The sequence below is a fragment of the Oryza brachyantha genome, chromosome 10, assembly GCF_000231095.2.
Source record: "Oryza brachyantha chromosome 10, ObraRS2, whole genome shotgun sequence".
Taxonomy (NCBI): domain Eukaryota; kingdom Viridiplantae; phylum Streptophyta; class Magnoliopsida; order Poales; family Poaceae; genus Oryza; species Oryza brachyantha.
This window is the reverse complement of record NC_023172.2, coordinates 13303552-13322400: the sequence shown is the minus strand read 5'-3', so window position 1 is coordinate 13322400 and position 18849 is coordinate 13303552. Positions and strand designations below refer to the sequence as shown.

The following is an 18849-nucleotide window of genomic DNA, read 5'->3' as shown; positions in this document are numbered from 1 at the left end:
AAAGTAGAGGCCAGGGAAATCGGAAATTTAGGGGTCTATTGAACCGTGGGCATTCGACTGGGGCATATTGAACGATAGCTGTTTGATAGGCTAGCCTATTGAACGGAGGGAGTTTGACATGATCCACTACGTGATTGAATAGGGGGCTGTCAAATAGAGGCTGTTCATGTCGAACTGTAGCAATGGTGATCTAGCCTGATCTCTTTTTAGTCACACGGCTAGCCGTTTGATAAGGTACCTATCGAACTACACCCGTTCGACATGCACTTATATTCACAATTTTCTCTGATGGGCCACTACTTTTAAGATTTTCTATTAAAATAATATTAATTCTCAAAATTCATGGAAATGCACAAAATTCATGCGCCAACTTCCTTTGAATTCATTTGAAACGCAAATAACAAATTGTTTACGAAGTTGATCTAAAAAAATAATTTACAAGGTAAAAGTGTTTCTTGATCCTACAAGCTTGGGGAGTGAATGTGAATTTGTAAATATACAACTAACTACGTGCATCTAAATCACAAAAGGTCGTCAAAAAATTCGTCTCTCAATAACTGTCCCCTCTCAGTTGTTTGCATTCAGTTCACTTTCAGCTTCGCTGATGATCTCAAGCTCCTCCAATAATGCAGCAATCTTTTTCATGTCCTCATCTTGCTTGCTCGGAGGAGCCTTCGCGCGATAGCCAGAGGCATTCATTTTCTTCGACAAGGTGTCGTGTTGCCTGCAATTACGGTGGGAAATAGAATGTTTTAACCACTATCACATCTGTACATTTCATTCATGTTCAGATGGTTTGGCAACTTACTTTTGAACTTCTTCTCGCTTTTTCCTTAGCTTCTCACGCTCAGCTTCAGTGTTCAGAGCTCCTCGAAGCTGGAGGTATACTGATAGATCTTTGTTTACAATATTTGTGGCACAGTTGGGTGGAGTTGGATCATCCTCTGTCAGTACCTGGAAATTTTCACTTTTATTAATCAGTTTCTTTTTGCTTTTTACGCACTTTTGACTTGCATAGATTAGTAAACTATAGGCATATTTGCCGGCAAACTCAAGCGAATTGATATAGAAATTATGCAATTATCCACCAAGAGAAAGGCATCCATAATAATAATAGGATCTAAAATAATGATGATATAAGAGTAGAAAGTTTAAGATTGAGCAAACCTTAAGAGATGAAATGGAAGCAAGAGTTGTAATCTGCAACTGGTAGCACTGAATAATGGCAGCAATCTCGACACCACGGCAGAGCACAAAAGCAGGGCGCCTATCCAGGTGAAAACAGCACATACGGTATTAGCTTCAAAATGAACCAATCCTCATATCAACATAATGAAATTAAGTGGAATCTTAAATTCTTAACGCATTTACATGTTTCATCTGTAGTAAAAATGTATACGATACACATCCAAAAACATTTGGTGAGCATAAATTTACCTTTCATGTGTATCTGTGTGTGGCCGAAGAGATCTTAGTTTGTTGACAGCATCCAACGCAATCTCCATTTCATTTTCAATTTGATCATTCGTCCATTCCTGTCATCAACCAAAAAAACGATACTGTTAATAGAAATAGACATAACAGAATTTTATAGAAGAAGGCAGAATTTCTTAATCTATGGTCTCTCCAACTCCAACTTAGGTAGACAATGCATTAATAATTTCTCGTCTCTTTTACATAGATAGACTCTATGGTGGCTTTCTTTAATCTTTATGTAATAGTGTTCCTACTCTACCATACTTCTCTCTGAAATTTTATACACTAGAAGAGTTCATTCATTCTGAAGTCATCTTAGAAGTATTTACCTTTACAACTGAGGGATACTCAGATATCATTATGGAGTCTTTCCTACACGCCTCGTTAGGCTGAGGAAGGCGCTGCCAAAGCTCCTCTGTTATGTAAGGCATGAACGGGTGGAGCAGTCGCAAACCAGTATCCAGACATAACCACAATGTGTCTCGACAAGCACCTCTTGCAGATTCTAACTCTTGAGATTCATTGAAGTAAGGTTTTATGGCTTCTATAAATACATCGCAAAGTTGGTACTGCCACCAAGAGTAAATAGACGATGTGGCCTCAGAGAATTTGTATGCTTCTAGTGATGACACAGTCTTGCCAACAGCTTTATTAAGTACTGAGAGTATCCATTTGCAGATAGGTGGCACAGAGCAGACAGAAACAGTTGCTGGTGGGGTGTAATGATCTCCAAGCTTGTTCATGGCAAAACGGATGGCGTTCCACAGTTTATTGCACCACTGTCTGTACCCATGCACTCTCTTGATATCCAGATTTATCTTGTCAGACTGAACATGGAAAAAAAATCTTACTACAAGAAATGTGCATTAACAATAAAAGGAAGAATAAAATCTGGTGGTAAATTTTACCTGAGAAGTGTATGAAATCAGGGCAAAACGAAGGGCATCGGTGCCACACTCTGGAATACCATTAGGGAAATCTTTCTTCTGACCTTCTTTTGCCTTTTCTAACTCACTTGGATCAAGATTGCCATATTTCAACTTTTCCCCAAGATCTTCAAGTGTTATGCCATTTATTACATCAATGGGATCAATCACATTTCCTAAGGCTTTCGCCATTTTGCGTCCATGTGCATCACGAATAATTGGATGCAAGTAAACCTGAGAGGCAGATAAGAAATCGTGAGGCACAGTTTAAATTTAACCAATTACTCGTGAAAAGTTTCTAAGTAGAGCTTTTTTTACCATTTTTAAAAAGTACCTTAGGTACCAAAAATTTTAGTGCAAAATTCCGATATCTCAAAGTACATTATACCTTGAGGTACTAAATTTTTACACTAAAAAATATGGTACCTTAATATACTTATTCAAGGATGGTAAGTAGCCTTGTGCCAAATGAAGTTTCTAACCACATGTTACTAATGGATTCATTTTCAGCATTGAAAAGTTGCCATGATTTGGCAAGGACCAAAAGCTAGTTAATCTAGCAAACTTATAATTTTATAAGGCTTGCGATCACACTGAACTATGCTACATGCAAAGGGGTGTGATATAGAGCATATAGATAAAAAAAAATTCAGGGGTAAACTAGTCAAACTCCAGTTTAGCAAAGAGAGAATAATAGTCAAACTATAGTACACTGAGAAATAAGTGCAAAGAAAAGATATATAAATGTAGGAAAAAAATGATAGAAAATGATCAGGCACTGCTGTGTGTTTTTGCAAGGGCAATTTAATGGCATGCCACTTGAAGAAAAAAAAGGAATTGTTGCCATATTCTCAGTTATTCATTTTTACTTCCTTCATATCCAAATAGTGGTTCTGCACTGCAGATTGCAGAAGTAATGCAGACAAAAGTTGGTAACACTAGGCACAAATTTGACATATAACTACCTAAGTGTGAACTGGTGAAGCACCCTAAATATTACCTTCTGAAATGGCACATCACCACCAAGTAGCATTCCCATCATCACCATCCGTGCTACCCAAAAGAAGAGGATGTCCAATCCAGTTTCAAGTACAGAAGTAGGGTAGAAAGAAGTAAGATCAGCTGTGCTGTCTGGCCAACCAAACACAGACAATGGAAAAAGGCCAGATGAAAACCATGTATCCAACACATCAGGATCTTGGTCTAACCGGTAAGTTTTCCCTGGATACCTCTGCTTTGCCTCCAGGATCGCATCACTTTCATTTCTTGCAATTATCCAGTGATCAATGTGAGAACCCATGTCTTTCTCTTCATCGTCTTCTAACGTCACATACCAAGCAGGTACACGGTGTCCCCACCAAAGTTGTCTTGAAATACACCAATCACGTATGTTTTCAAGCCATCTGTTACAACAGAACAGCAGTATTGGGTGGATTATTATTTCTACTACTATTCAGTGTTGCAATTTACCGATCATGCCTAAAGCAAAGGAAACAGGATATACCTATACCAGTCTTGCTCGTATTGTGGTGGAATGATCTCAATCCTTTTAGATTTTACAGCATCAAGAGCTACCTTTGCCATAGTATTACAATTGACAAACCATTGGGGCTTCATCATTGGCTCCACGATATCTTTAGTTCTTGAACAACGCCCCATGCGCATCGTATTATTTGTTGTGCCTCTGTATAGACCCTTAATTGACAAGTGTAAATTGATTGCCGTTTGGCATTTCTAAAACTTGTACAGGAAAAGATTGACGGCATGCAAGATAATGAACCAGGCAACAGGATGAATTTTCAACTAAAAGAAAAAGCTTAAACAATATGCCAACTAATATAAGGTAGAACACTAGTTGAGATTTCAAAATTCTGAGAGAGAGAAAATTTCATGTAATGTTTCATTTCCTGATAAATTGGCTTGCCAATTTTAGAATTAAAAGTAGGGTAAAATTAGAAAGTACTAGAATTTCTGATGCTCAGAGAAATCAAATCATGTCCAAGATTACTCTAGATTCTTTCAGGATATAGCACATTAGCACTAACAGTATTCTACTATCATAGCTTTTTTAATCGAATAAAATATTATTCCATTGTGGCAAGTGATAAAAGTGATAATACACTGATGCACCTTTTCCAAAATAATAAACATAACCAGTAAATTCCATAAAAAGAATGCTAATAAACCATCTAAAGTGCAAGAGACTACAAGAACATTGTGGAGTTAATTAGAAACGAAAATGGTAAATTAAATAATCTAGTAATACCTTTGCCTTTAGTGCATCAATAATAGCAGCCCGAGCAGTGAAACGTGGCATTCCTTCAAATTGTGGACCTCCATTTTCATTTATGATCCCATCATCTGTGAAAATAGTGATGAACTCAAGATTATGTCGTTTGCCAGTGTCGAAGTCATCTGGATCATGAGCTGGCGTGATCTGTATGGAAACAACAGAAAAATAGGAAATAGAAATAAGAGCCGATGCTGATTGATGAATATAAGTTGGTCCAGGATGAAGAATAAAATTAAGTACAAGCCAAACTTTTTCACTTACACACTTACCTTAACAACTCCTGTACCAAAACTAGGATCCACTAACTTGGCGTCACAAATTATTTTGAGTTTCCGGCCATTAAAGGGATGGAAAGCATATTTTCCATGCAAATGCTTATATCTTTCGTCTTGAGGATGAACAGCTATTGCAGTATCACCAAGCATTGTTTCTATTCTTGTTGTTGCAACGATAATTTCACCCAACCCTTCCTCTAGAGGATAGGCAAAATTTATTAGAACACCGAACTGAACAGGAGTGCTACAACCAGGGACCTCTAACAAAGTCTTTTCTGTAAGTTCAGAATACTCAACCTGAAAAGTAGTGAGTAAAACATAACTATACAATCCTCCTCATTCAACAGACCAAATGATAATCATATTATAAGTTTCGTATACCTCAATATCTGAAATTGCGGTACGAAGTGAGCAATCCCAGTTGACAATACGATTATCCCTGCAGGGTATCATGCAAAATAGTAAGAAAGAAGGATATGCATGCAGTAAGAAAATGTAACTGAATAAACACATGTTTTGAATAGAAAATTGCTGGAGCAAAGCAAACAGGGGGAAGAAATTGCACATTCAACAATATTTTGACACTGACCTATAAATTAAGCCTTCTTTGTGCAGTCTGACAAAAGCTTCTGTTACAGCTTTTGATCTCTTCTCATCCATTGTAAAACACTGAAACAAATTGCAAGAAATTGGTTATTTGTACACCAAAACACGTGGTTTTGTGCAACTCGAACCATAATATTTAAGGTTCTATGAAATTTACCCAACAAAATATATTATTTAGATGTAAATGGTGCTCTCCCCTAGCTAAGCCTTAGGGGAAATCAGAACAAATTATACCTCGCGTGACCAATCAAGTGAGGCTCCAAGTGTACGTAATTGTTTTAATATGGTACCGCCGTGCTGATCTTTCCATTGGAGGACCTGCCAACAAGATTGAAAAATGAAAAAAAAAATCAACCGTAAACCTAAATAAGGGTGGCTTGGCAGTTAACATCGTTCCACTACATATTTTCTTAAAAAATTCAATCTGCAACTAAGGCTGCGTTCGGCAACCCCCGGTTAGATAACTAAGTCCCCTCGTTTTCCACGCGCACACTTCACGAACTGCTAAACGGTGTATTTTTTGCGAAAAATGTCTATAGGAAAGTTGTTTCAAAAAATCATATTAATCTATTTTATATTTTTTAATAATTAATAATAATTAATCATATGCTAATCTATTACTACGTTTTCCGCGCCGGATAACTAACCCCCTCCCTCCGTACTACCAAACGCGGCCTAAGTGTCACATTGCATTTGGGCATGGGGGGTCAGAGTCTCCTTGTTAGCTTGACAATGCAAATCAAAATTTGTAGTGGCATGTAAAAGATGGTCCTTCTATATTAAAAATTGAATAGAATTGGGCACTAAGTGCAAGATGGCCACTCATTGAAATGAAAAATTAATCCTTGAACATTAAAGGAATATAAATTCCTCACTGGCTATACAATATGCAATATTTCAGGAAAAAAATATTACCTCTGATAGAAATTTATCACGCCCCAGATCATGTCTTGACAGGTTTCTGTCACGCATGAGCTTTTTTTCTACCACCACCTGATATAAAGATAAATTTTGTTAAATAAACCCTGCTAGAATAAAAAACTTAAAATAGAAAGTTGGTTAACAATCAATATGATGTTTCAGAGAACGTCAATTTGTATTCAGGTTAACAATAATTCTTGTAGAGGGTATATGTTTCAAACACGGTATCTCATATACTAACTATATGCAGCATGACAGACCTGTGTAGCTATGCCAGCATGGTCCATTCCAGGAACCCATAAAGCATTATAGCCCGACATCCTCCGCCAGCGAATCATAGCATCCTGTATTGTTGAATTGTTCACAATGCAACAACCAAAAAGACATGAATACCAATGTTTCTATGTCCAATGAAGAAACAAGAGACATCAACTCAATATTAATACCTCAATTGCTACTGTAATCGCATGGCCTATATGAAGTACCCCAGTTACATTAGGGGGTGGCATGATCTGAAAAAAAGAACCATTCCAAATGCGAAGTAAGAAGAGTAACAGAAAATCAACCTTCAATTGTGAATTTCATATAGGAGATACTGCTCACACAGTCATCATGATAAATTATTAATCCTGAATATAATCATGTGCTCTTTGTGTTCTGATGGACTTACTATTACAAATGGTGGCTTAGAACTCGCCGCATCTGCTACAAAATACTGAGATGATTCCCACCAAGAATACCATCTGCATGAAAATAACAGAATGAGAAAAGGACAGTTAAGTGAGAAATTTCTTGTTATGAATTCCTAAGGTTGCAACGATATGATTATGTGAGGTCCTCCCAATAATAAGGTAGGAGCTTATACTCATTTGGAAAATAAATTAATTTGAGGAATAAAGCGAGAAATGCAGTACGATTTTTCAACAGCTGCCGGGTTATATTGTTTGGCCATTTGAGAAGCAAGCAGCTTTTTCTGCCCAGCAGGAGTGTCTGGGTCGATGAAATCCTCAGGATTCTCATCTGCAGCACCTTTCTTCTTCTGTCTCTTCTCACTCTTCTTAGGTTCATCAGATGCTGCTTGGGCCTATAGACAACCACATCAATACAAAGAACTGACAGTAAAACACATTTTATCCTAGCATGGATTGTTTTCACCACCTGGAGCCTAATCGCCTCCTTTTGCTTCGCCTTGAGCCTCTTCTCCTCCTTCTCTCTTGCCTGTTACACACACTTACCCATAGGTAAAACTGTTCATGCACCAGACAACTCGACAAATTTTCTATTTTCCATCATTAACAGAACTGTAATCCAATCAGATTGAGTACCTTCTGATCTTTCTTCAGTTTACGCTCCAACTCCTTCTCATCGAGTGGCTGCACGAGCACAGACCGTACCATCAAATGAATGAGTCCAACAAGCCCAAACAAAAGCTAGATTTTTGCGAGCAACCAAGCAACGCAACGCGCTACGCCGGAAATAGTCTACGCTGTTTGTTTTTAATCTATTTCATTTTGGCAATGCTAAGATATCGGCCAAAGCCGGAAATACAGTCTACTTTGAGGTTAATGTTTACTAATCACACCTAGATTTGCACTAGGGTCTCTCTTCATGATGATTTTTTGTTTGCTTAATTGCAGATTGGATACAGTAATGTGCAGTGCTTGCAGGTGATCACGCCTCACATATCAGTGTTTGCCAAACCAGACTTGCCACAGCAAAGCGACGACGACGAAGAAGAAATCACAGACCCAAGCGCTGGAGAACACGCACGAGCGCACTCACCTTCTCCATGGCGCCTGTGACGGTCCGGTCCGGGTTGACCAGCGAGACAGCAGCCTCCCTCCCTCTCTCCCCCTCCCCCTCCCAGGACGCCGGCAATGATCTTCACGGAGCGAGATGGCAGCGTGCGGCCTCTCCTGAAATAATAGTAGGCGTGCCTGCTTCGAAGAAACGGAAACGGACGCATCGATGGAGAATCAGATTCAGATCACATTAGTAGATTTTCTTCCGTGCAAAACGCGTGTGATCGCCTCTACCTTTGCTCGATCGGAGTAGCGGGATCGATCGGGAAACTGACACGTGGAGATATATATATAACACACCGGCGCCGTTGCCACCACCGGCCGGCGCCGGCGCCGGCGAGGGGGGCTGGGCAGTTCAGGCGGCGGCGCCGCCGCCTCTCTTGTGTCGTTGGGGACTCGCGCGCGGAGCGGAGACGATCGACGCGGGCGGCCGGGCTGCGACGGGGTGGATCGCCACTCTCGGGTTTTGTCGAAGGCTTGATACCGGATAGCGCGGCAACTTTATGTAGAGTACGGTTGGTTTGGTATCGGAAAATTTTTGTTTCGGTATTACCAAATTTTGATTGATAGGTTCAAAGCATATAGAGAGGTAGTACATTTGATTTGAGATGTTGCTACATTTTGGTGTAAATGTTTTTCTTCTTTAATGTAAAGGATTCAAATCAAGGATACAGAAAAAAATATTATATACCTCTCATTAAGTGTAGGGGGTATCGATGGATAAAGATAAATACGAGGAGAAATTTAAATATGAGGCTATTGATGGGATAAGTGCTGGTGTAAAATCCCTCACATTTAAGGAAAAAATTGAATATTCAAATCCCCTATATTAAGGGGCGGTCCCAGGACCACCAAAAAAAAAATTCCGAATCCAAACCATATAAACGAAAAAAAGAAATATAAATCTTATAAGAAAAAAGAAAAAATCCTTAATAATATATGATGGTGTTTTTTTTATGATTTTATAGAAGTATATTATATTTTTGGCATGATATATTTATGGTATTTAAAAAACTATATAAGTTGGACCAGCCAAAAATAAGATCATAGATACGCCATTGCCTAATTGAAGGACACAAGGAGAACAAATTTATACTTGGTTTGAAGTCCGTGGTAATACTGTATCCATCCTAAAATATAACCATTTTTAGAGTTGGGTACGAGATTAAAAATATGTGAAAATGATTGAGTAAAGTTTATGATTAATTAAAATGAGAATGCAGATGAGGAAATTAAATAGAGGATACTTATGATTGGTTGAGCTGAGGGTTTAGGTATATAAATTGCAAATTGGCTCATTTGGTATTAGTATTTTTCATGATGTAAAAATTACAGAATTCAAAATTTATAATTCCAGTAAGGACGAACAGATTTATTAACTATTTCTTTGATTAATGTGGGTATTTTTAAAGTATCCAATTAATATAAGTGTAGAGATATATAGATCAATTTAGCAACCAAATACCGCACTGAACTTAGCTTTTTTTTCATACGTGCAAATATAACGCAAGTTTTTGTGGACCAGACAGATTTGGTAACTGCGTACTGCGCGTCTTTCGTCCTGTAAAACTTGGGAGCCAAGTAGGTTCGGAGGCCAAACTTGATAGCCAAGTATATCGATCTCGCTGTCATATCCGTAACGCTAGAGCAGAAATTTAGCACTGTTCGTCCATAAGATCATGGTGAAGAGTTGCTTTTGCCAAGCCACTCCATGTATGCATGCCACCATGGAAACCATAGTTGCATAGCACCAGATTTTACACGATAAATGAGTCGCAAAATGGATGCAATGCAACGATGACACGAGACTGACCTGTAATCACCAGCTCATGGACTCATGGTAGCACACGGCCTAGCCCATCATGTTCAAGCACAGGCCCACCAACGAAAACAGCCCGGCCTGGCTCGTCCCAAGCCTGAAGCCCTGAGCCCTGCAAAACCAGTGTTCCATCGAGTGGCCCAGTCGTGAGCTTTCATCCCTTTTCCAAGAAAAAACACTTTAAATTTCAATCCTGCGCTGCGCCAAACGCAAAAGACAAAGCCAAACCAATCGAATTCACCTGAATCTTCTCGGTGAAAGAGAAAGGAAGGTGATAAATCCCTCTGAACCAGGTCATTCTCGGCCGCACGTCCGCTGGAATCTGGATGCTCCAGAGCCACGCTTGCCCTACCACCCACCGGCCCACCCAAATGCGAAGAAGCGTAGTAGACGTCTCACGTCTTGATGGCAACCGCCACCACGCCGCGCGTGCCCGCACCGCCGCCGCCGGCCCGCCGTCCCAGGCGCCCACGCCAACCACCTCAATCTCTCTCTCATTCTCCCGGGGGACAGAATTGGGGTGGAGTGGCGGTTGGCACTGACCCGTCGCGCCCCGACCGTGCAATCCTGCCTGCGTTAGCAACTGAACCAAATGCTTCAGGAACGGAGAGAAAGAGACCTCACAACCATTTGCAACAAAGGATGCAGCGATTGAAATTGGCAGCGCCGAAAGAGTTGAAAGCATTTTGCATACCTCATCTCCAACGCAGCTGATATCGACGAGACGGACAATATTGGTCTCTTGGCAGCAAAAAGGAACTGGATTGAGTACCTGACTCATTGCCCAATAACCTGCCCTGGACTCAGGCACAACAGGACAGTACACCTGCACCTTTACATATAAAGGAGCCCGGAGCCATCACCAGCCTTGGTTTCTTCTCATTGTTCATACCTCAGCAGAGTATTGGCCTTTCCCCTCCTCCACCACTCTCCATCCATTCGCAGCTTTCAGATGGCTCAGGTACGAACAGCTTTCCCTGATTGTTTGATTCCACAATTCCTTAGGCGGCTCACACCTCCTTCGTGTTCTTGGTTGATTGAATCTCAGCAGAAGGTGGTGTTGAGGGTTCCAACCATGACCGATGATAAGATAAAGCAGAAAGCCATTGAAGCTGTTGCGGATATCTATGGTAAGAATCTGTATCATCCCCTTTCTTCCTTTGCTGCTGAAATTGTAAATTATGTTTTGATCTCTGATTGAAAGACATCTGTAGATCACATTTGGAAGGGTTAGCACGGTTTTAGGCAGAAGCTTGATAAGAGGAATCATGTAAGGTAGAAATTGTTTGTCACATCACATAAAACAATGAAGATATCACTTAACAGGTCAGATGATATACAGGGTCATCATTTGACTTTTTCAAGCCAAATGACATATTTGCAAACAAAAAATAATTTGTAGAAAAAATTATATACATGTTTTTAACATCTAAAAGTAAAGGCTAAAAAATAAACTACGATGAAAACTCCCCAAGATCAACTCTAAATTTACGGTTGAAAATTCAATTTTAGCTTATAAGCACAAGTAGAAGCGAGAAAATGAGGTCCATGGCTAGGCATACAAAAAGGTTTGTTTTTCTATGCACGGGATTGTCACTATGTGATGTTTGTTGGTGAACGATTGTAGATGAGTTTCTACAGTTTGGAAAAAGAACCGGATGCTTCAGATTCAGTATAATCACATAAACATGTAATGATGTAAGAACTTGTATCATCAAAAGAAAGCATTTTGTAATATGCGATGTTGTTATGTCATATATAATATACGATTTTCAAAGAACCATATGACCAATACAGTTCTTATCTTACCACCACATAAAATGGAAGGTGAACGGTTTAATGGAAAAGGAGTAAACAAGAATAACAAAACGACAATTGTTATTGTGTCAGTAAGAAAATCTAATGCATTACACACCTCTTTTCATGTACAGGTATCGATTCCATAGCTGCAGATTTAAAGGACAATAAGATGACCATCATTGGTGAAATGGATACAGTGGCCATTGCAAAGAAGTTAAAGAAGATCGGGAAGATTGACATTGTGTCGGTTGGACCTGCAAAAGAAGAGAAGAAGGAAGAAAAGAAAGAGGAGAAGAAAGAAGAGAAGAAGGAAGAGAAGAAAGAGGAGAAGAAAGAGGAAAAGAAAGAAGAGAAGAAATGATTAAATTATGGATACACAGAACCATTGCATGGTGTCTCTCTTCAAGTGGAATAGCCAATATCTTTGACTTTTGAGTAATGTTTCATGTGAAATTACTCTGTAGTACCATGATACTGTAAAGTACATATTGATAAAAGCTAGTAATATTTCATAAAGTTACAAAAAGATTGCAACCTGACAATTGCTTTGTCACACCCGGAGTTTCGTCCTAAGCCTAAATCGTAAAAAGAAATCCGTAAATAACAATTGGCTTAATTAACTCAGGAAAAATCCCTCTAAAAGGAATTAACTCAATTAAATCGTGGCTCGCAAATCGACTAACAGGATTTAAATTCAAATTGCAGAAGTACAAAATTCGGCCAAACAAATTAATTTAAAACTCGGCAAAAGTGGGGTTTTCCTTTTTCCCTCCTTTTTCCTTTCTTTTTCCCTTCCTTCTCAAATTGGGCCGAAGTCCAATTTTCCTCCCTCTCTCTTTTTCCTTTTTCTTTTTCTTTTTCTTTTCCTTCCCGGGCCGGCCCAGCCGAGCCGGCCCGTCTTCCCGCTCGGCCGGCCCAGCCGAGCCGGCCTCCCTCCGCCCGCCGCGCGCGCCCCGCCTGGGCCGCGGCCTCGGCCCGTCGCCCGCTCGCCGCACCGCGAAGTCCGCGCCGCCTCCTCCTCTCTCCCACGCCACTGACAGGTGGGGCCCACCTGTCAGTGACCGTTCGCCGCGCCGCGCCGCGCCCGCGCCGAGTCCGACTCCGTCCGCCGCCGCGCCGCAACCGCCGCTGCCGCAACTGCCGCCGCCGGGACCGCGTCGTCGCCGACTCGGTCTCCAACCTCCGCCCGCCCTAGCCGGTCGCCGCCACCCTATAAATCCCGAGTCGCCGCGCGCCGTCGCTCGCTTACCATCGTCGCTCAAGTCGCCGCCGCGCTGCCGCCGTTCGCCGCCGCCGCGCAATCTCGCCACCAGTCACCGGTCGTCGCCGCCTAGCCGCGTCACCACCTCCGTCCCTCTGTCGCCGGCTTGTTGCCACCCTCGCCGTCACCAGGGAGCCTCCTCGGCGCCGCGCGTTCCCTCGTCGCCCGGCCGCCGCCGCGTCTCGCCCGTTGCTGCCGCCGATCGATCTCCACCGCCACCACCGATCTCCCGCACCCGCCCGCGTCGCCACCTTCGCCTCGGTCTCGCCGACCCGTCCGCGCCCTCGCCGCCGCCGGTGAGCCTCCGCACCCACCTCCCCTCTTTCTTCCCCCTTTCCGGTCACCGCCGCCGAGTCGCGTGCCGTCGCCGGACGAGGCCGAAGCCCGCCGCTCCCGTCGGCCACAGTGGTCGTCGTCGCCTCCGCGTCGCCGACGTCTGGCCGCCGTCTCTTGCGCCCACGTGTGCCGCGCTGCCGCCGCTCGCCAGTCGCCGTCGCCGCTGTTCTGCCGGGTTGCGCCCGTGCGTCGCCGCCCCGGTCGCCGTCGCCGTCGCGCCGTCGCCGCTCGCCGGTCGTCGCCGTCGCGTCGCCGTCGCCGTGCGCCGCCGCCGCCGCGTCGCCCGCCGCTCCCGCCGGTCGCCGCCGTCCGCCGAGCCGCGCGTTCGGTCCCCAGCTCTCTGTTCCCTCTCGCTGACGAGTGGGTCCCACCCGTCAGTCGCTCCTCGCGCCCGCCTCCTCTCTCCTCCCGTGGGTCCCGCGTGTCAGTCTCTGTTTCCCTCTCTCTCTCACCGACAGGTGGTCCCCACCTGTCAGCCGTCAGTACCCTCTCTCCTCGCTGACGTCAGCAGCCCCATTAATTGCGCAATAATTGATTTAGGACTTTTCTGTTTAGTTAAAAACCCAGAAAACTTCTAAAATTCATAAGTAATTCATCTAGTCTCCGTTTAGGTCCATTCAAATTTCATTAAATTCATAAAATTATCAAGAATCCATTAAAAATAGTTTCTTTTGCTGTTTCAGTAGAGTTTGTGCCTGTTTTATTTATTTTTGTGCTTTGTCGCTTAGATTCGGACCCCGCCGAAGAGCCGGTTTACTTCGAGATCGTCGCCGAAGTTCCCCAAGGGCCAGAGCAAGGCAAGTGACACTCATCCTTGAACATATTGAACCCATTATTGCAAATTCCCCGCTTTATTATTTCAAATATGCATTGTTTTAATTAAAATACTTACTTTATGCTATTTTCGGGTGAACCTTGTTGTTATGCCGTTGTTTATCCAACTTTGTTCGTTGCTGGACCAGGGGTAACTTGATTAGAGTCAGGCCTAGGTTAATGCTTAGCCATGCTTAGAACAAATAGCTCATGGGATCACATATAATTATGCTTAATTCTGGATAGCCGAAATAATGATTCACTACCCGGTTCGGGTTAATGTCAACTAAAATATTGATAATGGTGGGATGTGGGTGCATGGTTTCGAGAGTCGCACCCATGGTAATTAAGGACCGGTTCACGGGAAACCCTGGAAGTAAATAAGTGCTAACCACATGCCGAAATGGGTAAGGTGGGATTTGAAGCATGACTTCGAACTATTTGACGTACCCAGGCAAGGGTAGCCGTGATGGAGTATGGACGGGCAATCGTGGTGTAACGAAAGCTTCTCCTGCTTCCGGATCTACTGAGGCACAAGAGGGGACCGCCCGACTTGGTGTAAAGGAGGGGGTGAAACCTGAAGTGTGGTACGATTAAATAGGGAGGGTTGTGTAACGGGTCCTATCACGGTCTCCTTTCCGGTATGCCGTGGTGGTATGTCGGCGCACGTTCAAGTGTAGTGGAGTCGTGTCTTGTGGGTACAGTAGTACACCTCTGATCAGAGTATAAACTATTCGAATAGCCGTGCCCACGGTTACGGGCGAACTCCCAGCTTCACTGTGATTAGTGAACCCTAATAACTTGAGTAAAATCTGGTATCACTTGGGACTACTGCAACGTGGTGTAACGTTGAGTAGTGGTTGGGCCTGTCGCAACGTGGTGTAACGTTGGACAGTGTTGTGGAATTTTACAACTGTTTACCTATTTATGCTTTACTGTATTTAATTACCTTTATTCTTTAAGCTCTGTTATTTATTTAAATTGCTGCTTTATCGCAACTAACCCTAGCCTGTCCTTGTTAATCCCTATGCATCATTTGTTTTCCCCTTGTCCGTGTTACTTGTTGAGTACGGTGGTTTGTACTCAGCCTTGCTTAACTTTCCCAACCCAGAGCTAGAAGCAGAGTCCGATGGAGGTGCCTCTCAGGAGTGAGCTGTTCCGCCGTCGAAGTGTTGCCTGTGGACTGGAGCCGTACCCGCTGGAGCTAGTCTACCCCCTTTGTTTTTCTTTCCGCTGCATTTCCGCTAGAATAAGTGTAATTTTCAGTTGTTTCTAAGAACGATGGTTATGTAATCAACATTGTCTTTTTGTGTACCCTGGCTGGTCCTGGACAGGGATTTAATACACAATTAAGTTCAGAAATTCGTGTGAGGAATTTCTGGGCGTGACATGCTTCATCAACATCGACACACTGTGCATTGACAATTTGTCTTCACATATGGCAATATGATCGATTTTAATACTTTATGAGGCCAAAGTCAATTTGGTAACTCAAAGAACTTAGAGAACATTGCTACTTTGCTGAATCTATGCAGACATTTACCTATCATATTAAGTACTTGTTCAACAAAAGGTAATGGATGACTAGAGATGCCAAGGTTGAAATTGACTTGAACAATATTTAACATCCCCTCCAGTAAAAATTAGTGCTGTTTCAGGGTACATGCAACCAAGCATTATGAGCTTTAACAATCGCTATCTCTATGAATACTTAGAATGAACATGTTAAAATGTACAGTAGATATTACACGTCGTGGCTGTGTTTGGAAACTTTGTCGCTGCCCAAATTTGTGACTGGAGGTAGTCTTAACAGTGTCTTGCTTTATGTCTAGCTATTTAAGTTACTGAAAATTTTTAATCATACATTGCATAAAATGCAGAATAGCAAAACAATCAGTGACGAGATAATATGCTAATAACCTAAAAGAGCATCATTAAGGGGCAAGATTTGCATAGTCTTTTCAGGAAAACAATCTTAGTGCTGCAAGATAATGCACAATGTTTATATGGATGTTATCTGATCTATGACATATAATCCACTAAGCTAAGCCTATCTAGAGTTGGCAGAAATGAGACTAGGCGTGGAAGTAAATCAAAAATACTGTGTACTACAGTGCAACAGAACAAAGGTTGGTTTCCTATTTAGGACTAGTGAATCAGGGTTGAATTCCTTGATCAAGAGCTATGATTAGGATTTATGACACACTAGGGAGCCCCACCCTATCCCATTTCATTAGTGCATAAAACAATTAAGTATACAGTGTTGCATTTCTGTACTGAATCAACAGATAAGAAACCCTTACATGGCATGTGCCACAGTGACAGTTCAAGGGTGAATGGTTTACCTCACAGAATACTCCCTTATGATCCATCTTCCCAAATTGGAAAATACAACAAAATTACACTCTGCAACTGTCTATGGGGCCTCACATCTCAGCATCTTCTATATCCCCTGAACCTTGACAATAAATGAAGATAATGACCCTTATTTGTCATATACTGAATGATATTGTTAGCCTCAGAATCCTTCCCAGCATTTCGCAACCTACTCACTAGAGTACTATACACTTTAAAGTTTGGAGTGCATCCACGCAAGTCCATGTCCTTCAGCAGAGAGCAGGCTTTATCAAATTTTCCTACTACGCAAAGCCCACATATCATGGAATTGTAAGTGTACACATTCGGAAGTTGCCCTCTCAGCAGCATATCATCGAAGAACTTCTGGGCTTCATCGAAATCCCCAGCTGCCACATAACCCGTGATCATAACAGTGTAGCAAACCACATCTGGCTGACACGCTTTCTTGACCATCTCATCGAAGAAATACTTGCAAGCTTCTAGGTTGCCAGCACGGCTGAGACCATCTATCAAGTTTGTGAAATGGAGCACATTCGGTACACAGCCAGCATCACTCATATAGTTCAGTAAATTGAGAGCAGCAAGTGGTTTGTCTCCTTTACCAAGCACATGAAGCAAAAGATTGTACGTGTACAGGTCAGGTGCAAGCCCATTTTTCCCCATCTCATCAAGCAACTTATGGAATTGATCCAACTTCCCGAGCATATACTTGGCACGCATAACCACGTTGTATGTCAATACATCAGGTGAGTGGCCCTCATCGATCATTTTCTGGTGAACCCACTCAATCAACGAGTACTGTCCTATTGTCAGGAGAGTGTGCAATATCGCATTGAATGAGTTCCTAAACGGGCGATAATTGAAGTTACTTGACTTGATGAACCTCTCCACCAGCCTCCGCCTCAACCCAGCCTGCCCAGACGTGCATACCAAGAGGTGGAACGTCCGGGAAGACACAGGCAGCCCTTTCTCCGTCATATCCTCAAGCAGCCGCCACATCGCCTTGAGCTCGCCACACTCAGCAAAGATCTTCAAGATGAGGTTGTACATGCTCGTGCCGTGCCGGTATCCCTCCTGCTGCTCCGCCCACAAGAAAAACTTGTAAGCCAGACTCGGGTACCTTGCATGGCTCACACTGTCAATCGAGAAAACAATCTTGAGCAGAACTTTCCTGACAAGCGCGTTGGACACCCTCGGCCGCATTTCGTCGAGCGCCTGGCGGGTGTTGAACCCCGGGCCGTCCTGGAGAAGGATCTTAACAATCCTATCAGCCTCCAGCCTCAACTCCTCGGAGAGCCTCCTCCTGGAACCGGACCCCACGCCAGGGGACAAATTTTCGCCATCATCGTCGTCGGTCTCAGCCCGGCCGGGCGTCGGCAGCCGGAGCAGCACCTCCTCCGGGACGCGGTCAGCATCCAAGCCTACCTCCCCCTCCTCCTCCCCCTCCCCTCCCACGCGGACGCCGCCACCATCGCTCCTCCCAGAGCCATTCCCCTCGCCCCCGCTCCCCGCGTGGACTCCGCATAGCCGCCTGCGCGGGCAGAGGAGGGCGGAGAGCGTCCGCAACGCGGGTGGGCGAGCGACCGGGTTCATGCCGCCGACGGGCAGCTCAGAGGCTCGCGTGGACGCATCTCGCGCGAGAGCGAAGGCGGGGCGGGGAGGTGGCCGGGAAGCTTTGGAACGGTAGGGCGGCGGCAATGGCGAGCGGGGGGGAGCGGCGATGGCGGGCGGCGGCGGCGCGAAGAGGAGTTTGCCGAGAGGTGGTGGCTGCCAAGCGCAGCGTACTTGGGCCGTTGTTAGAATGGGATTTATTTTTGGGCCGAATTTGTATGCCGTGTTGGGCTAGAGGCCCATGTTTGGGTAATTTTCACAATTTTAGCCCTTTTAGAAAAGAAAAAAAACACTTTGTGTACAAAATCTTTGAAAACTTTTTACATTAACAGATGTTTCCAGTAGATAAAATTTAGTTATGAGAAGGTTGTTTCCAGATAATTGTTGGGGGGTCAGTCAACCACTCACTCGATCAGCTATCTCCCAGACTCCCACACAGGCACAATCAACGCCTCTTCCTGACAGTCTCATTGCCCAGTACCAATATATAGCTTACCTTGGTCAGTTATCTTAGTGAAAATATAACTACTTTCAGTATAACGTTTCATTATA

General features: G+C 43.3%; 3 protein-coding genes across 4 annotated transcripts; 1 reads left to right on the top strand and 2 right to left on the bottom strand.

Annotated features, from left to right (window-relative positions):
- Window positions 1-369: 369 nt before the first annotated feature.
- On the bottom strand, window positions 370-8615 carry LOC102710911 (valine--tRNA ligase, mitochondrial 1-like). The gene is made up of 22 exons (XM_006662434.2): window positions 8534-8615; window positions 8280-8434; window positions 7823-7870; window positions 7656-7715; window positions 7412-7581; window positions 7168-7240; window positions 6944-7009; window positions 6758-6841; window positions 6492-6569; window positions 5811-5894; window positions 5560-5639; window positions 5352-5409; window positions 4965-5267; window positions 4669-4839; window positions 3907-4097; window positions 3403-3805; window positions 2385-2636; window positions 1806-2303; window positions 1438-1535; window positions 1168-1267; window positions 809-954; window positions 370-724 (listed from the first exon to the last, which is right to left on the bottom strand). Exons 2-22 carry the CDS (start codon window positions 8286-8288, stop codon window positions 568-570), a joined length of 3129 nt encoding a protein of 1042 aa, XP_006662497.1. The 5' UTR covers window positions 8289-8434; window positions 8534-8615; the 3' UTR covers window positions 370-567.
- A 2353-nt stretch (window positions 8616-10968) lies between these two features.
- LOC102718489 (heavy metal-associated isoprenylated plant protein 39-like) lies at window positions 10969-12444 on the top strand. Of its 2 annotated transcripts, none has more exons than XM_006661866.2 (3): window positions 10969-11079; window positions 11167-11248; window positions 12050-12444. In XM_006661866.2, exons 1-3 carry the CDS (start codon window positions 11071-11073, stop codon window positions 12277-12279), a joined length of 321 nt encoding a protein of 106 aa, XP_006661929.1. In that variant the 5' UTR covers window positions 10969-11070; the 3' UTR covers window positions 12280-12444. The 2 variants fall into 2 exon arrangements, with proteins under 2 accessions (XP_006661929.1, XP_006661930.1); XM_006661867.2 differs by having other exon boundaries at window positions 10971-11079; window positions 11170-11248.
- A 4040-nt stretch (window positions 12445-16484) lies between these two features.
- On the bottom strand, window positions 16485-18546 carry LOC102718209 (pentatricopeptide repeat-containing protein At3g60050-like). Its single transcript, XM_006661865.3, has one exon. It carries the CDS (start codon window positions 18277-18279, stop codon window positions 16762-16764), a length of 1518 nt encoding a protein of 505 aa, XP_006661928.1. The 5' UTR covers window positions 18280-18546; the 3' UTR covers window positions 16485-16761.
- Between the last annotated feature and the right edge of the window lie 303 nt (window positions 18547-18849).

What these genes read in the sequence shown, in the direction of transcription:
- LOC102710911 (XM_006662434.2), bottom strand. An exon ending in CCGGCAGCTGTTGAAAAATC is followed by an intron (nt 7,241 to 7,411) that starts GTACTGCATTTC and finishes ATTTTCATGCAG; the next exon opens with ATGGTATTCTTGGTGGGAAT. An exon ending in TTGGTACAGGAGTTGTTAAG is followed by an intron (nt 4,840 to 4,964) that starts GTAAGTGTGTAA and finishes GTTTCCATACAG; the next exon opens with ATCACGCCAGCTCATGATCC.
- LOC102718489 (XM_006661866.2), top strand. An exon ending in AGCTGTTGCGGATATCTATG is followed by an intron (nt 11,249 to 12,049) that starts GTAAGAATCTGT and finishes TTTCATGTACAG; the next exon opens with GTATCGATTCCATAGCTGCA.
- LOC102718209 (XM_006661865.3), bottom strand. Translation starts at nt 18,279, where the DNA reads ATGAACCCGGTCGCTCGCCCACCCGCGTTGCGGACGCTCTCCGCCCTC.